Source organism: Antechinus flavipes, chromosome 3 (genome assembly GCF_016432865.1).
Source record: "Antechinus flavipes isolate AdamAnt ecotype Samford, QLD, Australia chromosome 3, AdamAnt_v2, whole genome shotgun sequence".
Taxonomy (NCBI): domain Eukaryota; kingdom Metazoa; phylum Chordata; class Mammalia; order Dasyuromorphia; family Dasyuridae; genus Antechinus; species Antechinus flavipes.
Genome location: NC_067400.1, coordinates 623,278,402 through 623,301,416, shown reverse-complemented (window position 1 = coordinate 623,301,416; position 23,015 = coordinate 623,278,402). Strand labels below are relative to the sequence as shown.

General features: G+C 49.7%; 2 protein-coding genes across 10 annotated transcripts in view; one reads left to right on the top strand and one right to left on the bottom strand.

Annotated features, from left to right (window-relative positions):
* Nucleotides 1–23,015, top strand: part of TTYH1 (tweety family member 1) — a 69,160-nt gene that overhangs the window by 34,468 nt on the left and 11,677 nt on the right. The window lies entirely within an intron of this gene.
* Nucleotides 1,023–5,885, bottom strand: LOC127556493 (platelet glycoprotein VI-like). 7 transcript variants are annotated; one of them, XM_051989679.1, is made up of 9 exons: nucleotides 5,757–5,875; nucleotides 5,340–5,375; nucleotides 4,946–5,233; nucleotides 3,939–4,223; nucleotides 3,433–3,477; nucleotides 2,694–2,738; nucleotides 1,922–1,966; nucleotides 1,465–1,515; nucleotides 1,023–1,194 (listed from the first exon to the last, which is right to left on the bottom strand). In XM_051989679.1, exons 1-9 carry the CDS (start codon nucleotides 5,788–5,790, stop codon nucleotides 1,037–1,039), a joined length of 987 nt encoding a protein of 328 aa, XP_051845639.1. In that variant the 5' UTR covers nucleotides 5,791–5,875; the 3' UTR covers nucleotides 1,023–1,036. The 7 variants fall into 7 exon arrangements, with proteins under 7 accessions (XP_051845639.1, XP_051845642.1, XP_051845641.1 ...); XM_051989682.1 differs by lacking the exon at nucleotides 3,433–3,477 and having other exon boundaries at nucleotides 5,757–5,879; XM_051989681.1 differs by lacking the exon at nucleotides 2,694–2,738 and having other exon boundaries at nucleotides 5,757–5,878.

Below are 23,015 nucleotides of genomic sequence, written 5' to 3'. Positions count from 1 at the left end.
CCCCCCCCCCCCAGGAACACCAGAGGGAGGCAGGCCCGGGGTTGGACCCCAGGACAGTCGGTCAGAGACTGGCCTCAGAGTTTAGCCAAAGAAACTTCAGGTCCTCCTTTATCTGGCCAAGAAGCAAGCCCCGGAGGATCCTGGGACCTGAGGGCCGGGCTGCTGCCCTTTCCTGGAGCCCCCGAGAGAGGGGCTTACCCAACCCCATGTCAAGGAGCCGAGCAGCAGGGACAGCCTCCCACGGTGCCCGGAGGCACATCTGGTGCCCAGGGCCTGGCTGGCAGCGGGATTCTGCCCAGGGACCTGAACGACCCGAGCCCCGCTTGGTGCTGGGGGTCCCAGGGTCCTCCGGGCGGGGTCCCAGGGTCCTCCAGGTCACCTCCCGGGCGGCCTTCTCGTCGCACTTGAGCCTCTCCCTCCTGCCTGGGCAGCATGGCTGCCATTGCAGCCTTAAAGTTAATGGGGTGGCTCATCAGTCCCGTTCTCCTCCTCGGGGTGCTGGCTGGGGGAGGGCAGAGGAAGGGAAGCAGGAAGGGCTCCCGGCCCAGGATCCCGGGCAAGGTCAGGGCTGCCAGACCAGACGGTGAAAGGGGGCAGCGGGGCCTTGGCAGAGCTGGCTTCTGGGGGTGGACCTGGGAGGAAGAGGCTGGAGCGGGGGAGGCTGCCTGGGCCAGGGGGGATTCTCAGGGATGGAGCAGACAGGAGCCCAGCCCTGCAACGTGCCCATTATCGGGGTAATCTCCTCCCGCCTATAAAACGGGCGCGCATTGGTGTCGGCAGCAGAGGGTTAAGTGGAGGCCCCCTGAGCACCGGCTCTGTGCTCCTGTTTGGAGTGACAGCCGACCCAGCCCGTCTCTGAGGAGGCCTCCGACCCAGACGCCAACGGACGGACGCACGAAGGGGCTCAGCAACACACGCCAGACTTTATGAAGCTGAGACTACAGCTGAGACCCCCGGCTGCTTGCGCCCTGCCCCCCCCCCCCAGACCAGTCTCCGGATCAGCTGCAGGATCTGGGATGGCTTGGAGGCAGCCCCTTCACCTGTGGGGCTGCTGGGTCTGGGGCCTGGAAAAGCGGCCCGAAAGCCTGCGGGATCCCCCCCGCCAGGCCAGCAGCCCCCCCAGTGCCGTCACCACCAGCGCGGCCAGGCCCAAGCGCACGAGGTTGGACGCCGTGTAATCCTGGGGGCTGCGACCTGCCGAGATAAGGCCGTTATGAGCTGGGGGCAGAGGGCCCCGGGCCGCCTCCCCACTGGGGGCTCTCCTCAGGTGGGATCTCTGGGGGGGAGGGGGGGCTGCCCTGGAAACCAGCCTCAGCCCCTAAGACTGCTCCTGCCAGGGCCCTGGGCATGGGGGGTGGGGAGGTGGGGGAATAGGGGGGCCCTGACTCAGAAGGGAGGCAAGGCCAGGGAAATGTGGCGGTCCCTCCCTGCCCCCTCCCGGAGCTGGGAGGTCTGGCGGCTCACCTGCTGGGATGTTCTCCTTCTCTGTGGGAACGTGGGGGGACGTGAGAGTGCCTGGAAACGGGGAGAAGAGAATGGAGAGAAAGGCGACCCCTGTGTCCGCCCCAAGCCCTCTTCTACCCGCAGGCACTCTCCTTCGTTCTTGTCTCTAGCAGAGGGAACCAGGGGTTCCGTTTGGGGGGCTCTTAGAGGTCACGGACTCCAAGCCCCTTATTTATTAGCCTGGACAGAGGAAGGCTGCCAAGCTGGACACCCTGTCGTGACAGCCGTGCCTCAGGGGGCTTCTCAGGGACCGCCAGCCCCTTCTCCAGTCCTTCTCCCTGGGGATGTCCCAGCCCTGAACCCCGCCCCTGCCCCAGGGAAACAGCCCAGAAAATGTGGGGCCCCCAGTGGGAGCTGGGGGTGCGGATGCCCACCATGGGGAGCCTTTGCCCAGGAGCCCGGAGACGGCCTTACTCACCAGCCCGAGCATCTGACTCTGTTGGGGAAGGGGCTTGAGGGGGTCCTGGGAATAGAGGAAGTAACAGTTATTGTCCATGTCCCCTCCTTTCCTTCTCCCTCAGAGACCACAGGCTGGTGGAAGCTAGCCCAGCCCCCATCTTACAGATGCACCAGAGAATTAAGTGAGGTGCCAGTAAACCCTCAGCTGGCGAGAGGCAGAGCCCCAGTTCCGACCTAGCACTGGTTCCAAAGCCAGGGCTCTTTCCCCACCGCCACACTGCTACTTGAACCCCACCCCTGCCCCCAGGGAGGACAGCCGAGAAAATGTGGGGCCCCCAGTGAGAGCTGGGGGTGCGGATGCCCGCCGTGGGGAGCCTTTGCGGGTACGGATGCCCGCCATGGGGAGCCTTTGCGGGTACGGATGCCCGCCATGGGGAGCCTTTGCAGGTACGGATGCCCGCCATGGGGAGCCTTTGCAGGTACGGATGCCCGCCATGGGGAGCTTTTGCAGGTATGGATGCCCGCCATGGGGAGCTTTTGTGGGTACAGATCCCACCATGGGGAGCCTTTGCAGGTACGGATGCCCGCCATGGGGAGCCTTTGCAGGTACGGATGCCCGCCATGGGGAGCCTTTGCAGGTACGGATGCCCGCCATGGGGAGCCTTTGTGGGTACAGATCCCACCATGGGGAGCCTTTGCGGGTATGCATGCCTGCCATGGGGAGCCTTTGCGGGTATGCATGCCTGCCATGGGGAGCCTTTGCCCAGGAGCCCGGAGACGGCCTTACTCACCAGCCCGAGCATCTGACTCTGTTGGGGAAGGGGCTCGAGGGGGTCCTGGGAAGAGGAAGTAACAGTTATTGTCTCCTGTCCCCTCCTTTCCTTCTCCCTCAGAGAGCACAGGCTGGTGGAAGCTAGCCCAGCCCCCATCTTACAGATGCACCAGAGAATTAAGTGAGGTGCCAGTAAACCCTCAGCTGGCGAGAGGCAGAGCCCCAGTTCCGACCTAGCACTGGTTCCAAAGCCAGGGCTCTTTCCCCACCGCCACACTGCTACTTGAACCCCACCCCTGCCCCCAGGGAGGACAGCCGAGAAAATGTGGGGCCCCCAGTGAGAGCTGGGGGTGCGGCTGCCCACTGTGGGGAGCTTTTACAGGTACGGATGCCCGCCATGGGGAGCCTTTGTGGGTACGGATGCCCGCCATGAGGAGCTTTTGCAGGTACGGATGCCCGCCATGGGGAGCCTTTGCAGGTATGGATGCCCGCCATGGGGAGCTTTTGCAGGTATGGATGCCCGCCATGGGGAGCTTTTGTGGGTACAGATCCCACCATGGGGAGCTTTTGCAGGTACGGATGCCCGCCATGGGGAGCCTTTGCAGGTATGGATGCCCGCCATGGGGAGCTTTTACAGGTACGGATGCCCGCCATGGGGAGTCTTTGTGGGTACAGATCCCACCATGGGGAGCCTTTGCGGGTATGCATGCCTGCCATGGGCACCCTTTGCCCAGGAGCCCGGCGACGGCCTTACTCACCAGTCTGAGCATCTGACTCTGTTGGGGAAGGGGCTCGAGGGAGTCCTGGGAATAGAGGAAGTATTGTTATTGTCTCCTGTCCCCTCCTTTCCTTCTCCCTCAGAGAGCACAGGCTGGTGGAAGCTAGCCCAGCCCCCACTTTCAGCGACAGGATCCGAATTGAGATCCAGGTTCCAAAGCCAGGGCGCTTCCTCCCTCTTCCCCCCTCCCCCTCCACTTCTGGACAGCACCGAGTCTCTGCCCTCATCTTAGCTCAGTCTCATTTCAATCAGTTCAACTCAAGGAGCCACTGAGACTGAGTCGGGGGAGCGGGATAGCTTGGGCGGAGATACTCATCCTCCCCGGGCTCCCTCTCGGACCCCTGCCTCTGTCCCCTGCCTCGGGTTCCCTTGGGAAGCATGGGCCTTCTGCCCTCCGACCTCTGAGGAGGAGGGGGCCCTGGAGAGCAGCTAGGGGTCCTAGGCCTGGCGGGAGAGGGCTGGGGATGCTGGCTGGGCATCCCGCACCTTTGACCCGGAGCTCCAGCAGCTCACTGGGGGCCGTCCACAGGTAGGGTAACCGACTGTTAAATGCATAGCACTTGTAGGTGCCTCCGTGGCCGGCGGTCACCGCAGGGACGGAGAAGTGGACGGGGGACTTCCCTTCCTGGGTCTTCCAGATGCCCGCTCTGCCCTCCTTGGCCAACACAAACGTGTTAAAGCCATGTTTGGAGCTGCAGGAGAACGTGACACTTTCCCCGGAAGATACCTCGGCGCTGGGCAGGATGGAGAGGAAGGGTTTGTCATACAAGTCTGAGGAAAAGGAGATGGGATGTTATAGGGAGCCCCCTGTTCCAGGAGAGCCCCCCCTCCGGGGGAGCTGTGCGCATTTGTACAGGGACCCCCCACCTCCGGGGAGCTGTGCGCTTTTGTACGCCCTCCCCTCTGGGGGAGCTGTGCGCATTTGTACGGGACTCCCCTCCAGGGGAGCTGTGCGTATTTGTACAGGGAGCCCCCCCACCTCCGGGGACCTGTGCGCATTTGTACAGGGAGCCCCCCACCTCCGGGGACCTGTGCGCATTTGTACAGGGAGCCCCCCACCTCCGGGGACCTGTGCGCATTTGTACAGGGACCCCCCCTCCGGGGAGCTGTGCGCATTTGTACAGGGACCCCCCCTCCGGGGAGCTGTGCGCATTTGTACGGGACCCCGCTCCGGGTGAGCTGTGCGCATTTGTACGTCCCCCTCCCTCCGGGGACCTGTGCGCATTTGTACAGGGAGCCCCCTCCAGGGAGCTGTGCGCATTTGTACGCCCTCCCCTCCGGGGAGCTGTGCGCATTTGTACGCCCTCCCTTCCGGGGAGCTGTGCGCATTTGTACGGGAACCCCCTCCGGGGGAGCTCACCCCAAGGTTCAGTCTCCCTCTTTCTTCCCCCACCTCTGATCCTGCTCCCTGAGCCAGGGCTCCCCCAGCCCAGCTCCCCCTTCTTGGCTCCCAGGCTTCAGCGCTAGCTGGTCTCCTCGGGGTCTCCCCTCACCTGTCACCACCAGCTCCAGCTGGGTGCTGGGCTGTGACCAGCGGCTCCCGGTACTGTAGGAGCATCTGTACTTGCCAGCAATGTTGGAGGATGCGCTCCCCAAGGGGAACCGAGCCTGAGCTCCGGGCTCCGGAAGGCCAGGCTGGTCCTTATAGTCCCTGGAGGAGCCCAGTCGCTCCAGGCGGTACATGTCAACTCCAGGGGGGCCCTGGCACCACAGGATCACGTCCGTCTCCTGGGCCACCATGGAGCTAGGCTTTGCCCAGAGAATGGGTTTGGAGAGAAATTCTGGAAGAGATTTAGAGTCCTGAGCTCCAGGCCCGTCTGCCCGTCTCCCCGGCTCCCCCTCCCCAGCACCCGCTCTGGGACGCCTGTCTGCTGGGGGGAGACTCACCTCTTTGTGCTTTGATCCCCAGGCTCAGACCCAGGCCTAGAGGAGAAGAGCCGGTGAGAGGCAAACATTTCCCTCCCGGGGGTGCAGAAATGTCCCCGGGACTGAATCCTGGGTTTCTCTGGGCCTCCAAGAGTCACCAGATATTTGCTGGAAGGAACCTTAAGATCATGGAGTCTGACCCCCTATTTCACAGAGGGGGAAACTGATGTTCCGGGCAGGGCAATGACTTGTTCAGGAGGGCACAGCTGGGACTGGGCAGCCAGGACTAGATCTGTGCCCTCACTTTCCTGCCCCGCCTCAGGTCTTCCAGCCCCCTCCCCAGTCAGGCTCGCCCCCCCCCCCCCACCCGTTTTCCACTCTGTCTCCCAGGAGATCCCCTTCTCCAGCGAGACCCTCTCACACTTTCTTGGGACTCACCAAATAAAAGTAGGGGAGGGAGGGAGGAGCCCATGGTCCTGATCGGGGCCTCCAGGGGGGTCAGGAGGCGGATGGATCCTTGTCTCCTCACACCCTGAGGAGACTTACCAAAGTGAGGTTCTGAGGCAGAGAGTCTGCCTCTGGGCTGCCTCAGGGGGGAGCATTTATCTCCTGGGCCCAGTGTTACCCAGCTTCCTTCTGGGATGATCACCGACTTCCTCCTCGGATGTGGCAGCCCCTTCCGAGAAGGATGGCGCCTTCCAGCCTTTCCTTCTCAGGGACGGACCCCCTGCACCCTTGGTGGTGGCGACCCAGGCTAGGCAGCAGGAAGTCTGAGCAACCATTCCGATTGGCTGCTTCGCCTTGCCAAGGCCTCGATCCTGGCCTGGGTTTCCCCCGAAGCACTTATTTTTTAAAGTCTCTTTTGGATCTGGAAGTCTGATCATCCCCCCAACTTCTAGGAGGGTCTCCTCCCCCCTCCTTGCACTTCTTTCCTCTCCTCCCTCCCTCCCTTCACTCCTTTCTTCTTCTCCCCTTCTTCTCTCCTCCCTTCACTCCTTTCTTCCTCCTCTCCTCCCCTGCCTCCACTCCTTTCCCCTCCTATTGTCTCCCTTCTGTCTTCTCTTCTCACATGTCCACCCGGCAGGGAAATTTAGCCAGAGAAAGTCCCTTCTGAGAGGGGGCTTAGAAATGTTCTTTTAGTTCTTGAGCCTTTAAGGGGCGATGGAGACCGGGCCAGGGAAGCAGGCGTCCTCCAGGCCGGGGCCGAGCTCGTGGCTAGTTCAGTCCCTGGCACTAGGAGGGGCGGGTGTTGGGCAGCAGGGCAGGGGCATTTATGGGGTTGTGGGTTCCAGAAGGACAAGGTAGCTTGGGAACCGTCTCATTGTACACGTAAGGAAACCGATTCCGGAGGGGGGGAGATGGGGGCGCAAGGGGCCTCATAGAGTGACAGCAAACCCTTGGTGATTTTTCCTCCTGCCGGGACGCTGCCCCCGCTGTGGCCCCCAGCTCCATCAGCTCCGCTCCTGCCCTTTCCAGCTCTTGGGGAAGGCTCTGCTCGTTAGACAAACAACTCTGCTTGCTAGCAGGGGCTGGGCTCGGGCTTGGGTGGTCCCGCAGCAGGGGTGACCTGCTTTCGGCTCTAAACCTGCCTTGGCTCCTCCCTCCCCCCATTTTTAATCACCACTGGCTCCAGCCCCGCTCTACCTCCTCCCCCTTCCTTTGACAGCTCAAGGAGAGCTCACGTCCCTTAGCAGCCCCGCTCCAGGACTGGTCCCCACCCAGTTCTCCTTTCAGGGGCCCAGGCCAAACGGCTGCACAAATCCCCCGGGGCTGGATCCCGAGGCAGGTGTCAACTTGCCTCAGTCGGATCCTCGGGGCTCTCCTGCTGCCGTCCCCCCTTCCCCCTCCAAGCCGGCTCTCCCTTGGCTTCGGGCCAGCCCGAGTCTGTCCGATTCTAGTCCGGACATGTCTCCTGTGGCAGCCGCATCACTCCCTTCCACTAGTGGCTCCCCGCCCCCTCTGGGGGAGAGCGGGGGTTTCTGGGAAGGGTGTTCCCGGGTAACTGCCCCGTGGGGGGGGGCTGCCGTGGGGGGTTCGCTTTTACTTCTTCGAGCCCCCATTCGTGGGCTTCCCATTCATACAAAAGCAGCTCCAGATGACACTGCCGACTCTTAAACGGGAAATAGGTCTCTGCGTTCATGTATTAACAGAAATATATATAAGAAGGGAAGGCACAAAGGAATATGGTATCGCGATAAGGTGAGGGGAGGAGTATTCGAACTACGATGGTTCACCTTTGTCTAGAGAAAGCTTTGTCGCGTTTTCCAGGCAATACACAGAAAGTTTGGGCAAGAACAGCCTTCACACTCAGAAAGCTGGCAGGAGCCTTTGCACCGGGGCAACTCGTCACTCTGCCCTCCCGGCCTGGGTTTCGCTCTTTGGGGAGCATCCCTACGTCACCTAGTGGGCAAAACTCCTTTTTAAAAAATTCCTTGTCTTTTGGTCTTCAGCGCTCTCTCACTGGGGAAAGCTGCTTCACACTGTCCTCTTGCTGCTACAGCAACGAGAAGTAGCGCACTGGCGCCCGGGAGAGCGTTCTGAGAAGATGTTAAGCTCTTTCAGAGCAAACAGTTCCCTTAAACCCAGGATCTGCTAAACTCGCTCAGATGTGCTCAGGGACCCAATTTGTAAATTGAGATGGGGTCCTGCACCTTCCCTAGCCAGCTCTTCCATCCTTCCATCAGCAAAAGAGTCTGTTTTTATCCCTCGGCAAAACTGTTGCAATGTACCCTGGCCCCTCTTAGTTTTTTTTCTGTCAGTCTCTCTTCTCTGTCTCTGTCTCTATCATTCTGTTTCTCTCTATCTCTCTCTATCTCTCTCTGTCTCTCTCTGTTTCTGTCTGTCTCTGTTTCTCTCTCTGTCTGTCTCTGTCTGTCTGTCTCTGTCTCTGTCTCTGTCTCTCTCTACCCCCCCCCCTCCCCCTCTGTCTGTCTCTGTCTCTCTCTCCCCCTCCCTCTCTGTCGGTCTCTGTCTCTGTCTCTCTCTCTCCCCCCTCCCCCCAAGAGAACTCAAATCTCTGAAAGATTGCCCCTCTCTCAGGCTGCAGACAACATCAGAGGGTGATCCTGCTTTTCTGCAATCATCCGGCTCCCAGTAGAGTGTGCCTTGCCCTGCAGTTCCGGGTAAAACAGCTGTGCTTTTTCCTCCAGCTCGGTGCAGCTCCTGCCCTGTCTGCATGCGGTCTGCCCCCTCGGCTGCTCCCCGGCTTCTCCCTTTAACTGCTCACCTCCCATGTCTCCTTCCTTCTCCAGCCCCAGCGCCTCGGACCCTTAAGCGGGGAGCTATCCCCGCAGCACGCCACGAAACTAGACCAGTGACTTTGGGGACAGGCGTGACCCTGGCAATCAGTCCTCGAGCGTTGACCTGACGTATGAGCCATCATGTCCTTCCAGTCTCTTAGAGCCGCACGTAAAGGGCCGGCTGCAGCCGAAAAGCCACCCTGCTCCGCTTCTCGGCGCTCTCGGCGTATTTGCCCGAGGCGCGGTTCCCTCTTGGGTCCCCGGAACACTGCGAGACACCGCGTTTCCTTCCGCGTTGCTTCGTGTCCATCTTCCAGACTTAACACGGGCTCGCCGGCTCTTCCTGCTCCTGGGGGAGGGTCTCATCCGGGCATTTGGACCTTCCCGCTCTCTGGGCAGCCGGCCTGCTTAAATGTGGGTCCGCCATTGACGGCTTGGTAGGTGAGAGGAAATCAGAGAAGTTCAAGGTCCTTTCCAGACTTGAACAACTGCCATTGCAAGGACTTAGAGCCAAGAGCGATGGGGCAGCCGTGGGATCTCGACGGGCAGCCGCGGGACCGCGACGGGCAGCCGGGGCACCACGAGGGTACCCCAAGGGGCTCGTCCTGTTGGGGATACCTGAAGAGGGAAGAAGGCCCTCCCATCCCGGAGGAATGAGCACTTTGTTCACCCCACCCCCACCCGCACTGTCCCGGCAAGTATCCGTCCCTGGGACATTCTCCTTTTCACTTTCCTCGCCACTTGCCCCTCCCTGCTCGGTTCTGCCGAAGGGGCTCCCTCCGGGGACCGAACGAGCTTGCCCCTCCCCCCCAGGAGGAGAAGACCTCTCTGGTCTTTGGGGGGAGTGGTCAGAGGCAGTCAGGACACTGGAAAGGTCGCGGATTGGACCTCCTAGAGCGCGGGGGCGGGGCGAGGTGGGTGGGCTGCGGGCCTCCGAGCGCTGCCGGGAGGCCGCGGGCCCTTGTGGCCAGCAGCTGTCCCGAGGCCCGCCGGGAGGCGGGACAGCTCCCAGCGCTAAAGCGCCGAGGACGCGGGCGGCCGCCGCGGGCCGGGGAGATGCTGCTGCTGCTGCTGCTGCGCGCCGGGGCTTGTGGATCTCATTTCGCGACTGCGTTGCATCTAGTCTTAAGCGCAAACTGCCGAAGCCCAAAGCCTCCTGACCGGAGAGATCGGTGCTTCAGGGACGGACCCGGGAAGCCCGAGCCTGGTCAGGAAGGCTTAGACGCGGCTCCCGGCGCCCTTCTCTGACTGACTCCCTGCTGCCTACGGGGCGGAGAGGGGATGAGGGGGAGGGGAGGGGGCGATGTCCCGCTGCTCTGCTCTGGTCGCCGGAGGCTGTAACCTTCCAAAGATCTGCTCCGGGGCTCACAGAGACAGAGACGGAGAGAGACAGACAGAGGGAGAGGGAAAGAAGAGAGAAGCAGAGACAGAGAAAAAGAGACAGAGAGAGGTGGATGGATAAAGAGAGATTGGGAAAGAGAGAGATAGGGAGAGAGAGAAAAAGAGAGACAGAGAAAGAGACAGAGGGAGAGGAAAAGAAAAGAGATACAAAGAAAAGAGATACAAAGACAGAAAAAGAGACAGATACAGAGAGAGGTGAGTGGATAAAGAGAGGCTGAGAAAGAAGATAAATGGGTAAAGAGAGATTGGGAAAGAGAGAGACAGAGACAGAGAAATAGGAAGAGAGGAAAAAGAGAGTGAGAGAGACAGAAAGCTAGAGGGAGAGGAAAAGAAAAGAGATACAAAGACAGAAAAAGAGACAGATAGAGAGAGGTGAAGAAGAGAGAGAGGCGAATGGATAAAGAGAGGTTGAGAAAGGGAGGGGAAGGGATAGACAGAGACAGAGATAGGAAAGAGAGAAATAATGTGACAAAGACAGACATAGAGATAGAGAGAAAGACACAGGGAGAGGAAAAGAAAAGAAAAGAGAGAGATGGGGGGGAGAGAAAGAGGCATATGGATAAAGAGAGATTGAGAAAGAGGGAGAGATGGAGACAGATAGGAAGAGAGAAATAGAGTGAGAGAGACAGACACACACAAAGAGAAAGAAGAAAAGAGACAGATACAGAGAGGGGGAAAGAGAAAGAGGTAGATGGATAAAGAGAGATTGAGAAAGAGTGAGGGAGGGAGGGATTGAAAGAGAAAGACAGAGACAGAGGGAAATAGAGACAGACACAAAGACAGAGATAGAAAGAGACAGGAAAGTGAAAGAGACAGACACACACAGAGGTGGATGGATAGAGAGAAAGATTGAGAGGGAGAGAGAGGGAGAAGAGGAGGAAGCAGAAAGGGAAGGAGGGGAAAAGGGAGGGAGAATCCATCAGGTTTCCAGGCTGTTAGGGATTCCTGATTTCCTCCGCTTCTCAGTTTTTTCTTTTCAGTCATTCCCATGGAGTTTTAATTGAAAGGAAGAAAAAGGCATGTCTAGCAACTAGCTCCCCCTCATTTTAAGGCCCCTGTGTGATCCTTTTGGGGATATTCTATACTTTTTCTGACTTCATTGTCCCTGTTGAGGTCCGGAGTATTATCTGTCTTCCCCCTTCCCTTCCTCCAGGCAGTCCCTGCTGGGAGGGATTTCAGCCACCTACAGCAGTCTGGGGAAGATATCCCTTTTCCCCACCCAATTTGGCCCATCTGGGCATTTTGTTTCCAAGACTTTTTATATCACATGACTCTGAAGCTGTTGTGATAAGGGAAAGTAAAAAGGCTAAAATGTTAAATCTTCAAAGGCTATGCCTTTGATCACCAGTTCCTAAACTACTTAGCCTTGCCTACCATGAAAGGAGGCCAAATGGAAAAAGTGCTTTTTTAGCCAAGCCAAGACTGAAAACTTTTTTTATATTTTGTGGGAAGTAAAAATAAAAGGCTTTTTGATATTTATATTTTCAAGTAAGTTTTAATTATTAATTTAAAAAAAAACTAGATTTGGTTATATTTCAGCCTCTTTAGTTTGTAAAAAAAAAAATGCTCTTTATGACTAATATTCAGTAAATGCTCTTTTTAAACTATTTAATTTATTATTTTTGTTATATTTTAAGTTCCAAACCTCCCTACCTTATACTAGAGAAGACCACTATTTGACACAGATACAGACACACATATATGTTTATTTGTATGTATGTATATGTGTCTATGTGCACACATACATATGCAAAACCATACTATGCATTCTCCTATTTACCAATTTTATTATGTAGGTCATGTATTCACTTTGATCTTATCTTGGTAAATGCTATAAGATATTGATCTATACCCAGTTTCAGCCAGATTATTTTCCAGTTTCCCCACCAATTTTTACCAAATACTAAATTATTATCCTACAAGCTTAAATCTTTACATTTCTCAAACATAAGCTTACTATAATCATTTACTACTATGTATTCTGTTCCACTGATTCACCTTTCTATTTCTTACCTAATTCCAGATAATTTTGATAATTATTGCCTTATAATATAGTCCAAGACCTGGAATTGTCAACTCTCATTCCCTTACATTTTCCCATTAATTCCTTTGGTATTCTTGACATTTTTGTTCTGCCAAATGAATTTTGTTATAACTTTTCTAATTTCATAAAACAATTTTTGCTAATTTATTAGGAAAGGCATTGAATAAATTGATTAGTTTAGGTAGAATTGTCATATTTTATTATATTGGCTCTACTCACCCGTGACCAATTAATATTTCTCCAATTATTTGAATTGGACTTTCTTTGTATAAAAAGTGTTTTAGAAATATATATGTATAGTTCCTGGATTTGTCTTAGCAAATATACTCTCAGATAGTTTATACTATTTATAGTTATCTTAAATGGAGTGTGTTTTATTATCTCTTTGTTGGTGATATATAGAAATGCTGATAATTTATGTGAGTTTATTTTTTATCCTGTTACTTTGCTAAAATCATTCATTGTTTTCACTAACTTTTTAGTTGAATCTCTAGAATTTGCAAATATATCATCATATTGTCTGTAAAATGAGATAGTTTTATTATCTCATTGTCCATTTTGATTCTATCAATTTATTTTACTTCTATTCTTATTGCAAGCATTTCTAATACACTATTGAATAATATTAATGATAATGGGCATCCTTGTTTGACTTCTGATCTTATTGGGAAAACATCTAGCTTGTGGTTTTAGGAAGTGCTTCTTATCATTTTAAGGGAAAATCCATAGATAGCTATGCTTTCAAGTATTTTTAATAGGAGTGAGTGTTGTAGTTTGTCAAGCTTCATATTATTAAAAAAAACCTTTTTATTATTGTTAGAATCAATTATATTAATAGTTTTCCTTATGTTAAAACATCCCTGCATTCCTGGTGAAAATCTCACTTGGCCATCATATATGATCTTTGTGATATATTGTAATCTCCTAGCTAGCATTTTATTTAGGATTTTTGCATCCATATACATTGGTGAAATTTGTCTGTAATTTTCTTTCTCTGTTTTTGCTCTTCCTGATTTAGGTATCAGCTCATTTTTGTTTCGCAAAAAGATTTGAGTAGGACTCCTTCTTTGCCTGTTATTCCAAGTTGTTTTTTTAAAAATAGGAATTAGTTGATCTTGAAATGTTGGGTAGAATTCACTTATAAATTCGTCTATGCTGATGCTTTTTTCTTAAGAAATTAATTTAAATAAGCTTCCCTTAAAAAACAAAGTTCTTCGGGTACAAACAAGAGATTAGCCGAGAAGAGTCAGTGGAGTACTTTTTAATTAAATTTTTTTAAATAAAAAAATTGTTTTCTCTCCCTCTTTTTCCATCCCCATCCCAAATGGGAAACATTTTTGTATCTTTGTAACAAATATGCACAGTCAAGGAAAGAAATTCCTGCTTTAGTCAGGCTAAAAAAATTGGTGTGTGTGTGTGTGTGTGTGTGTGTGTGTGTGTGTGTGTGTGTGTGTGTGTGTGTGTGTGTGCTTGACAGTCTGTCTGCTTCTGCATCCTGGGTCCATCACTTCTGTTACAAGAGAGGAAGCCTGGGTTAAAACCTAAAAACAAGAGGATGATCAAGTGATATAGACTCCAGAGAGATCAAGAAAGAGGAGAATTGGTTTAGATTTGGCAATTAAGAGACCACTGATAACAATTTGAGTTAAATGAAGTTAGAAGTCAAGTGGCACAGACTTAAGAAGGGACTTAGAGGAAAGGTACTGTTTTAGGTGGCTCTCAAGGAGTTTTGCTAGGAAAAAAAAAAAGAGATATAGCATGACAATAGCTTGATAGCTAGATCAAGTAATAAACTTTTAGGGAAGGAGGACAAATGGGTGCATTTTAGGCAGTAAGGAAATACCCAGTAGATAGGGAGAGAGATTAGTGAGAGAGTGGGGATGTAGATGGGAAATCTACTAAAAGAGATAAGATGGAATGGGATCACTTGTGCATGTAAAGAGTTTGTTTTGACAAGGAGAAGGACCATTTCTTTACGAGAGAGAGGGATGAAGGAAGAGATGGCAGAAAGTATCGGAGTGAAGTGAAACCAGGAAGAAAGAAGAGAGAGCTCCTTAGGAAGGCCCTCAATCTTTTTTTTTTTTTTTTTTTTTTTTTTTAGTAAAATGGGAAATGACTCTCAGCTGAGAGGGTAAGAGGAGGGGAATCCTTAGAAGTCACAATAAAGGTTAAAAAGGGTTGGAAATCTTTTGGTGAGTAGGAAAAAAGAATTGTCTTGCCTTAATGAAGGCAAGGGGTTGGGAGAATGAAGAAATGGGTCAAAGTTTATAAAACAGAGGGAAAGAAAATGATGAAATATTATGATAAGATAAAGGAAGTTTAGGTTCACAAATGTGAAAGTCAAACACTTGTGGATGATGGTAAGGTCAAGAGTATGACCACCACTTAGCTTTTGCCAACAATAAGGTGATCCAAGACAATTCTAATAGACTTGTGATGGCAAGTCCAACCATATCCAAAGAGAAAATTATGGAGGCTAATGTGCTTCACAGCTCAGCATTTTCACCTCTTTGTTGTTATTTGCTTGCTTTTTATTTCTTATATTTTTTCCCTTGTGATCAGATTTTTCTTTTGCAGCATGACAAATACAGAAATGTGTTTAAAAGAATTCAGGTTTAACCTATATTGGATTGCTTGCTGTCTTAGGGTAAAGGGAGGGAGAAAGGGAAAAAAATTTGGAGTACAATATTTTGCAAAGGTGAATGTTGAAAATTATCTTTGCATGTATTTGGAAAAATAAAATACTAAAAAGAGTATGATTATTTCTGCATGTAGTTGAGATGGTCATGAGAAATAATTGTTTATTAATGAGACAAGACCTGAATTTTTTCCCCAGAAGAGGAAGTGGAGATTGACCTTGAAACTTTGCAGAGCTTGTGATATGGAAAATAAATTTCTGGCCTGAATCTTAGCATGTGACCAGATAGTGACTTAAAGGCAAAAGTCTTCTGGAGGGATAATGGCTTACTCTCTTCCTTTATCCCAGGATAACAGAGCAGATCAGCTTCAACCTATTAAACAGCCCAGGACCAAGCACAGAATCCTGGAGCTTGAAGGATGATTACAATCGAAACTGCTTTGATTGCTAGCACCACCTACTGCTTACTTTGCAGATAAAATTCTTAACTATAATACCAATAATATAATAGTTTTGGTTATTTCTGAAAAGACAATGGCAATGTCTACCACCTGAGAAAGAAAAGACACGATGTGGTCCTTAGTCCATCCCTAAGAAATGATAAACACCATAGAGTCCTTTAGTGGTCCCCTGGAGTGTATGTCCCTACTTAAAAGGCTTCCCCCCCCCCATTTCCTGATCTTGTCAGGCATTGGGGACTTTATCTAGTGAAATCTTCATTTATTTTATTCTCAATCTCTTCCTAATTCATCAGGTGTTATACCTATAACATTATCCCATTGATACCCCTATCCTTATACCCTAGCTAGCTCTTAATCCAGGATTCTGAATCTTCAAAGGTCTATTTTACACATTATTGTTGTTATTTGTCCTCCTCCTCTTCCTTTTCCTCTTCCTCCTCTTTTTCTTGTTCTTGTTCTTCCTCTTCCTCTTCTTCTCAGGACAAAAAATCAGAATAGGGAATTTCTAAGCAAGATAAGTAGTGAGAGAGTTAGAGATTTCCCAGATGCCCTTGATAAATTTTTAATTCTTCATAGATGAATGACATCCTTTAAAGAACTGGCAGGTGTGATTGTGGAATCACTCACTGCTAGCAATCTTGGTAAGAGCAAGTGGGGTGGGAGAGGTACCTCAAGAGAAAACTGACAAAATGGCAAAAGATGATAATGGAACATGAAAATAATAAGCTGGATTATTTAGCGTCTATTCCTGGCAAAAAACCAAAACCAAAACCAATGAACAAACAAAACAAAACAAACCCCCAAACCGAGCACCGCTGGATTGGCTGATTAGGGCAATGCTATAGAGAGAGTCTACCTTAGTTTTAGCAGAGCATTTGGCAAAGTCTCTCATGATCTTGCAGGGAAAAAATGGAAAGATATGGATTCAGTAATGGCTGATTTAGTGAATTCAGAATGGCTTGAATGGTTACACCCAAAGAGGAATCATTAATAGTCTGATGTTTCAGGGGAGTCTACAGAGGAGTGCCCCAGATATCTATGCTTGAAACAGAGCTGTTTAACATTTTTATCAATGATTTGTTCCAAAGCATACATGATTATGGTGACAGCCAGCATTTTAATGCACTTTAAGATTTTGTAAAGTGCTTTACAAATACCCTCAATTTAACCCTGTGATGTAGGTGCTATTATTATCAGCTCCATTTTGAAGATATCCAAAATCACAGTTGTTAGTATCTGATTCAGGATTTGAATCCTTTGTCTTCCTGACTTCAAATTTTGTACTCTCTCTACACTGCTATTTAGCTGATGGTTTGGGCGTAAGATCTGCAAATGACATAGAATTGTGAGGGATAACTAAGAAAGTCAGGATCCCAAAAAATCTCTCAGATTAGAATGTTGGACATAATTTAACGATAATAATTAGAGATAAATATTAAGTCTTAGCCTTGAATTAAAAAGAAATAATCTTGAGATGAGGGAAGGGGAAGCTAGGTATCATTTTATCTCAAAATATATTTGAAGGTTTATTTTGTGGATTACAAACTCAGTGTTGGTCAAGACTTCATTGGGAAAAAATGCTACTGTGATCTTGATGAGAATGTCCAGAACTAGGAGGAGAAGTGTTTCTCTGTTCAGGTTTAACCAGGACACATTGAGATTGCTGTGATGTTTTGATGACATATGGACAAGATAGATAGAAAGGTCAGAATCCTCTGTTTGGCATTCAAAACCCTTCAGAACCTGCCTCACTCCCTTCTTTTCCAGTCTCCTTGCATTTTATTCTCCTCCATGTACTCTATGATTCAGCCACTTTGTTTTCCTTGTTTTTCCTCCATTTCCAGACTAACCATTTTTACTTCGTGGTTTCCCCATGCCTAGAATGCTCTTCCTACTCATCTCCACCTCCTGGTTTCCCTGGTTTTTAACAAGTTTCAACAAAAATCTGACCTTCTATAAAAAGTCTTTCCTTTCCTCTGAGGTTACCTTCAATTTATCCTGTTTATGCGAGGTTGTTTCTATGTTGTCTTCCCCATTAAATTGTGAACTCCTTGAATGCAGGAACTGTTTGTTTGTTTTTTTTTTTTTGCCTTTCTTTGTATCCCTAGCACTTAGTATAGTGCCTGGCATATAATAGGCACTTAATAAATGCTTACTGATTGACAAAATACTGGGTAAAAAAGAAAAAAAAAAGATCACGTGAAATGGTGGTGGAAAGTCAATGGAGGCAGACTTGATTTAGTTATATTTTGTTATATTTCAGCTATATTTTGGTAGGCATTAGTATGCTTTCAGACATAAATCAGTTGGTTGATAATATTTCAGAGAGGCTTTCTGTTTGGGGGGTTAGTCAGGACCCCTCATTTCTCTCCCAGATCTGAAATGATGATTCTGTGAAAAACTCTTCTCAGGAAGAGTCAGCTCTCAAGGTGAGCTATGGTCCACTCCTCCTTTTTTCATAGGTTCTCAGCACCCCATATCCAATAGGGATTTATTTCACCTCAAGGATGTCCTTGCTTCCTTCCACTTCTAGTCCTTAGAATACAGACAGTTGGAACTGGAAGAAGCTGTGGACATTCTACTGTCAGTTTTTCTAGACTGGGGGGTACTCAATGCCCAACACGAAGGTACTTGGGTAGAAGAAACAAGGACTTGAGGTGGTGTTGGTCCTTTGGCATCCATTCCTGAATCTAACATAGCAACTATGTAAGGATGGTTTTTTTGAGCTGGGAGCTAGGGTGTATTCAGTCTTGTCTATGGATGACTCAGTGGGCAGTTTCCAGAACAAAGTACAGGGTTTGGGGATCCTGTTTGTGAATACTTTGGCCCTCTTCCTTAAACATATTGTGAAAGTTTTCAAAACCTTCATCTGTGGAGAGAATGAGTGTGGAGGGGGCTGAAAAGGGAAGGAGAAGGACAGGATATCTGTGCAGAGAGGAATATTGGTGACAAGATGAAAAATAAAAGGGAAGGGGGGAGCTTCCAAACTAACCTCTGATGTATAACTATTGGTTCTGCAGAAATAGAGAGGAGAGAACATTCTGAGTCTGGGAACCTGTAACTGTCTCCTGGTCCCAATCTGGGAAGGAAGGACTGTTTCTTCAGAGAGACAGTAACAGGTTCAGGAGATCTGAAGGTGGGGAAGAGGGAAAGGTAAGCGCTGGCTGCGTTAATTCCTGGGAGTGAGAAGAATGCTGTGACTCCAGTTATACCAGGCCACTGGCCTCAGCATGCAGAAGTAGATTAAGGAATGTTTACAAGTCATTTATTTTCTCAGAACCTCTGTTTCCTCATCTGCAAAATGGTCATGGTCCCACTGTCACTGCCTGGCTTACAGGTTTATTGTGAGGAAATCCCTTTGTCAAGTGTGAGGGATTCAAAGAAATACTAAAGAAGGGAAAGGGACCTGTATGTGCCAAAATATTTGTGGCGGCCGTTTGTAGTGGCTAGAAGCTGGAAAATGAATGGATGCCCATCAATAGGAGAATGGCTGGGTAAATTGTGGTATATGAACGTTATGGAATATTATTGTTCTGTAAGAAATGACCAGCAGGATGAATACAGAGAGGACTGGCGAGACTTACATGAACTGATGCTAAGTGAAACGAGCAGAACCAGGAGATCATTATATACCTCAACAACGATACTGTTTGAGGATGTATTCTGATGGAAGTGGATTTCTTTGAAAAAGAGAAGATCTAACTCAGTTTCAATTGATCAGTGATGCACAGAAGCAGCTACACCCAAAGAAAGAACACTGGGAAATGAATGTACTGTTTGCATTTTTGTTTTTTTCCCCAGGTTATTTTCACCTTCTGAATTCAATTCTCCCTGTGCAACTTTTCTAGCCATGAGCACAAGCCCTTCCTTTTCCTCCCTTTCTCCCTCCCTCCCTTTCTTTCCTCCTTTCCCTCCTTCCTTCTTTCCTCCCTTCCTTCTCCTTCCTCCCTCCCTCCTTCCTTCTTTTCCTCTGTCCCCCTTTCCTCCCTTCCTTCCCCCTTTCTTCCTTCCCCCTCTCTTCTTCTTTCCTTCCTTCCTCCCTCTCTCCTTTCCTCCCTCCTCCTTCTCTCCCTCCCTCCCTCTGTTTGGTTCTGCACACGTATATTGTATCTAGGATATACTGTGACATATTTAACATGTAAAGGACTGCTTGCCATCTGGGAGAGGGGGTAGAGGGAGGGAGGGGAAAAATCGGAACAGAAGTGAGTGCAAGGGATAATGCTGTAAAAAATTACCCTGGCATGGGTTCTGTCAATAAAAAGTTATTATAAAAAAAGAAAAAGAAATAGAAATAGACAGCAAAACTATTAAAAAAAAAAAAGTGTGAGGGATTATGGAAATGGTTGCTGCCTGTTTAGTGCTGTCAGCACCATGGCTAGGGACAGCAGCCACAGCCCGCTACAGGTTTGTCTGCATTGTGGCCAGGGCTGGGTTTTGGAAGCATTACTGTTGTGGTGGGACATACAGTGTTAGAGGAAGAGTAAGGGCTGTCAACCCCATGGCCTGTAGATAATGCGGTTAGATGTTAGACTGGGAGCTAAGTAGGTGGTGCAGTGGATGGAGCACCAGGATGTGAGTTCAAATGGAAACTGTGAGTTTGAGTCAGGCTTCAGATACTCACTGGCTGTGTGACCCTGAGCAAGTCACTTAACCTGTTTGCCTCCGTTTTCACATCTGTAAAATGAGTATAATTATAGCCTCTATTTCCCAGGGTGGTTGTGAGTTTCAAATGAGATTTTTTAAAAAGATGCCTGGAACATAAGTGCTTAAAACATGTCTTTCTTCCCTTTCTCCCTCTCTCTCTTTCTTTCCTCCTTTCCCTCCTTCTTTCTTTCCTCCCTTCCTTCTCCTTCCCTCCCTCCCTCCTTCCTTCCTTTCCTCTGTCCCTCTTTCCTCCCTTCCTTCCCCCTCTCTTCTTCCTTCCTTCCTTCCTTCCTTCTTTCCTTTCTTCCTTCCTTCCTTCCTTCCTTCCTCCCTCCTCCTTCTCTCCTTCCCGTCACCCCCCCCTTCTCTCCACCCCACCCTTCTCTCCATCCCTCCTTCTCTTCTTTTCTCGCTCCCTCCCTCCCTCCCTCCCTTGTTTCCTGTTGTGGCGCAGGCAGGGCTGTCAGCTTCCTAGAAAGCGCTGAATCTGTGACAACGAAGTGATTTAGAAACTCTGCGGGCGGCGTTTCTGAGGTGACGAATAGCGGGTCACCTCGCTCTCGGAAGGGCTTGTGCTCGTGGCTAGAGAGCCTCCAGTGGTTGCTAGATATCCTCCGGGGGCTATTTTTAGCTTCCCTTTCATTATGACCCATGTGCCTCTCAGTGTGAAGAGGAAGTGGCGGCTGTGGCTCAGTGGGCTCCCACACAAACGTGCCGCGGTTTACACGGGGAAAGGGGAACATGTTTCACCGCGAATACTAAAGTATACGGAGGAAAGTCAACAAGGTGAAAAAGAAATCAGTCAGCCCATCCACAAAACAGCCTTAATTAAGCGCTTACTGTGTTCCAAGCCCTGGGTTAAGATGCAACCTCTGATCTCCAGGAAGTCCGTTCTAAGGGGAAGATAATGAGCAGGCTCTACAAGGTATATACAGAGGAGAGAATACAGGTCCCAGGAGGCGGTACCGCGGGGGAGAGGTCTGGAAAGGCTCGCTTCAGAAGACGGGCCCCAGAGCTGAGCCCTGAAGGAAACGGAGCGTGAGGCAGAGGGGAGGGGGAAGAATTTCAGACGCGGGGGACTGCCGGGGCAAGACTCCGTGTGCTGTTTTTTTTTTTCCCTCGTGGTCTTTTCCCTCTGGATCTGATTTTTCTTGTACAACATGACAAATATGGGGGCAGCTGGGTGGTGCAGTGGATAGAGCACCAGCCCTGAAGTCAGGAGGACCTGAGTTCAAATGTGACCTCAGACACAACACTTCTAGCTGTGTGACTCTGGGCAAGTCACTTAACCCCAATTGTCTCAGCAAAAAAAAATAAATAAAACAAAAAATAAAAAAGATGATACACATAGAAATGTGTTTAAAAAGATCACACATATTCAAACTATGTTAGATTGCTTGCTGTCCTGGGGAAGAGGGAGGTAAGGGGGAGAGGAAGTCTTACAAAAATGAATGTTGAAAATTATCTTTATATGTATTTGGAAACATGAAATACCATTGACAATGTAAAGAGACTCCATGTTCCTCACTAAATGATGTCTGGCACACAGTAAATGCTTAATAAATGCTCGTTGGCTGTTGATTGAAGTTCTTCCCTTTACCACCATCACTCAGTAGCTTCTGTTCCTTTGAGGTTCCTCAGGTGGATTCCATGTCCCAATCCGAGCCATGCTCCCAAGGCGGGTCCCCTTTACCCACTGGACAAGGGATCCTCCAGCCTGTGCTCGAAGTGCTCCGTAAAGGGCACCCCCCCCCCATTCTGAGACGGCCAATCCCACTCTAAGGGCTGACACGTTGAGTTTGGAAAATGGCTAAGCCTCCATTTGGCCAGAATGTATGGCGGGAATGGTGTGATGGTTAGGGAGAGGATTTCGCATTCTGTCCTGGAGACCAGGGGTTCGAAACCTTGGATGTCATCCTTCTGTCCCCTTGGGACTCTGGTGAAACCATGCACCTCTTCTCATAATAATGTTATTAGATGCTTAAGGGGAAACAGAATTACACAGGGAAGAGAGGAAGGCTCATTGGAGGAGATGATTAGCTCTGGTTTGGATGTGTCAACTTTTAGCTAATTTGAAGCGTTGAAGTGAACAAGTGGATCAAGTTCTGGTCCTGGTGTCAGGAAGACCTGAGTTCAAATATAAACTCAGACACTTATGAGGAAGTCACTTAACCTCTGCCTCAATTTTCTTGACTGCAAAATGGGGATAATAATACCTATCAGGGCTGTTGTGAGGATCGAATGAGATATTTGTAAAGCTCTTAGCATGTGATCTGGCACGTAGTAGTTATTCAGTTGTCTTTTAGTTATATCCATCTCTTCATAACTCCATTTTGTGGTTTTCTTGACAGAAGTGTGGGATGATTTGCCATTTCCTTCTTCAGCTCACTCTGCAGATGAGGAAACTGAGGCAATCAGACTAAGTGACTTGACCAGAGTCACACGGCTAGTAAATGTCTGAGGCTGGATTTGAACTCAGGTCTTTGTGCCTGGATGAGGGGCAACATTCTATCCACAGCGTTATGTGACTGCCAGATGGCAACTACTTTAATACAGACCCAATAGCTCCAGGCGACATAGGTTGGCCATTCTCTGTTCCTTTCTTAGCTCCCAGCCAATGGGCGACTGTGGGACTTTGTCCACAGCGGAGAGAAAGAAGACCACACTGCAGATTCACCATGGTTCTGTCCTCTTTCTGGCCATGTCTGACCCCATGCTCCTATGCGACTTGTACAAGAAAGATGATCAAAGACTGGACTGTCAAGGAGAGGGCAGGGGTCGGGGAAGGGGCTGCAGCTCTCTCTTATGCACCCTACCCCACCCTTCCAAGACCCAGGCTAAAATAAAGGGCCCTGCCTGGGGTCTGGGGACACCCACAGATGAGGAGGAGGGGGAAGATGAGGGTGATAATGATCATCATCATAATAAGCATTTATATGGTGCTATAAGATCGGCTGCTCTGCTTCCACTAGTAATTCATTTAAGACATGGAGGATCCCCGTCAAAAGGCCGTGGAGATGGACTTTGGGATGTTATGTACTAGGAATAGTCCATGGGCCACAGACTAAGAATGGAAAGCACATGAAAGGGAGGAATATGAAATTAGCCCAGAAACATGGGTGGATGCCATATAGTGCAGTCCTAGGACTGGGGAGGGAAGGCACTGAAAAAGCAAATAGGAGGGTAGAGGGAGGGAACATCTCCATTTTGACAAGAGATGTCTGCCAGTGATATGGTCCATCCCCAGAGGATGGGGACTGTGCAAAGAGA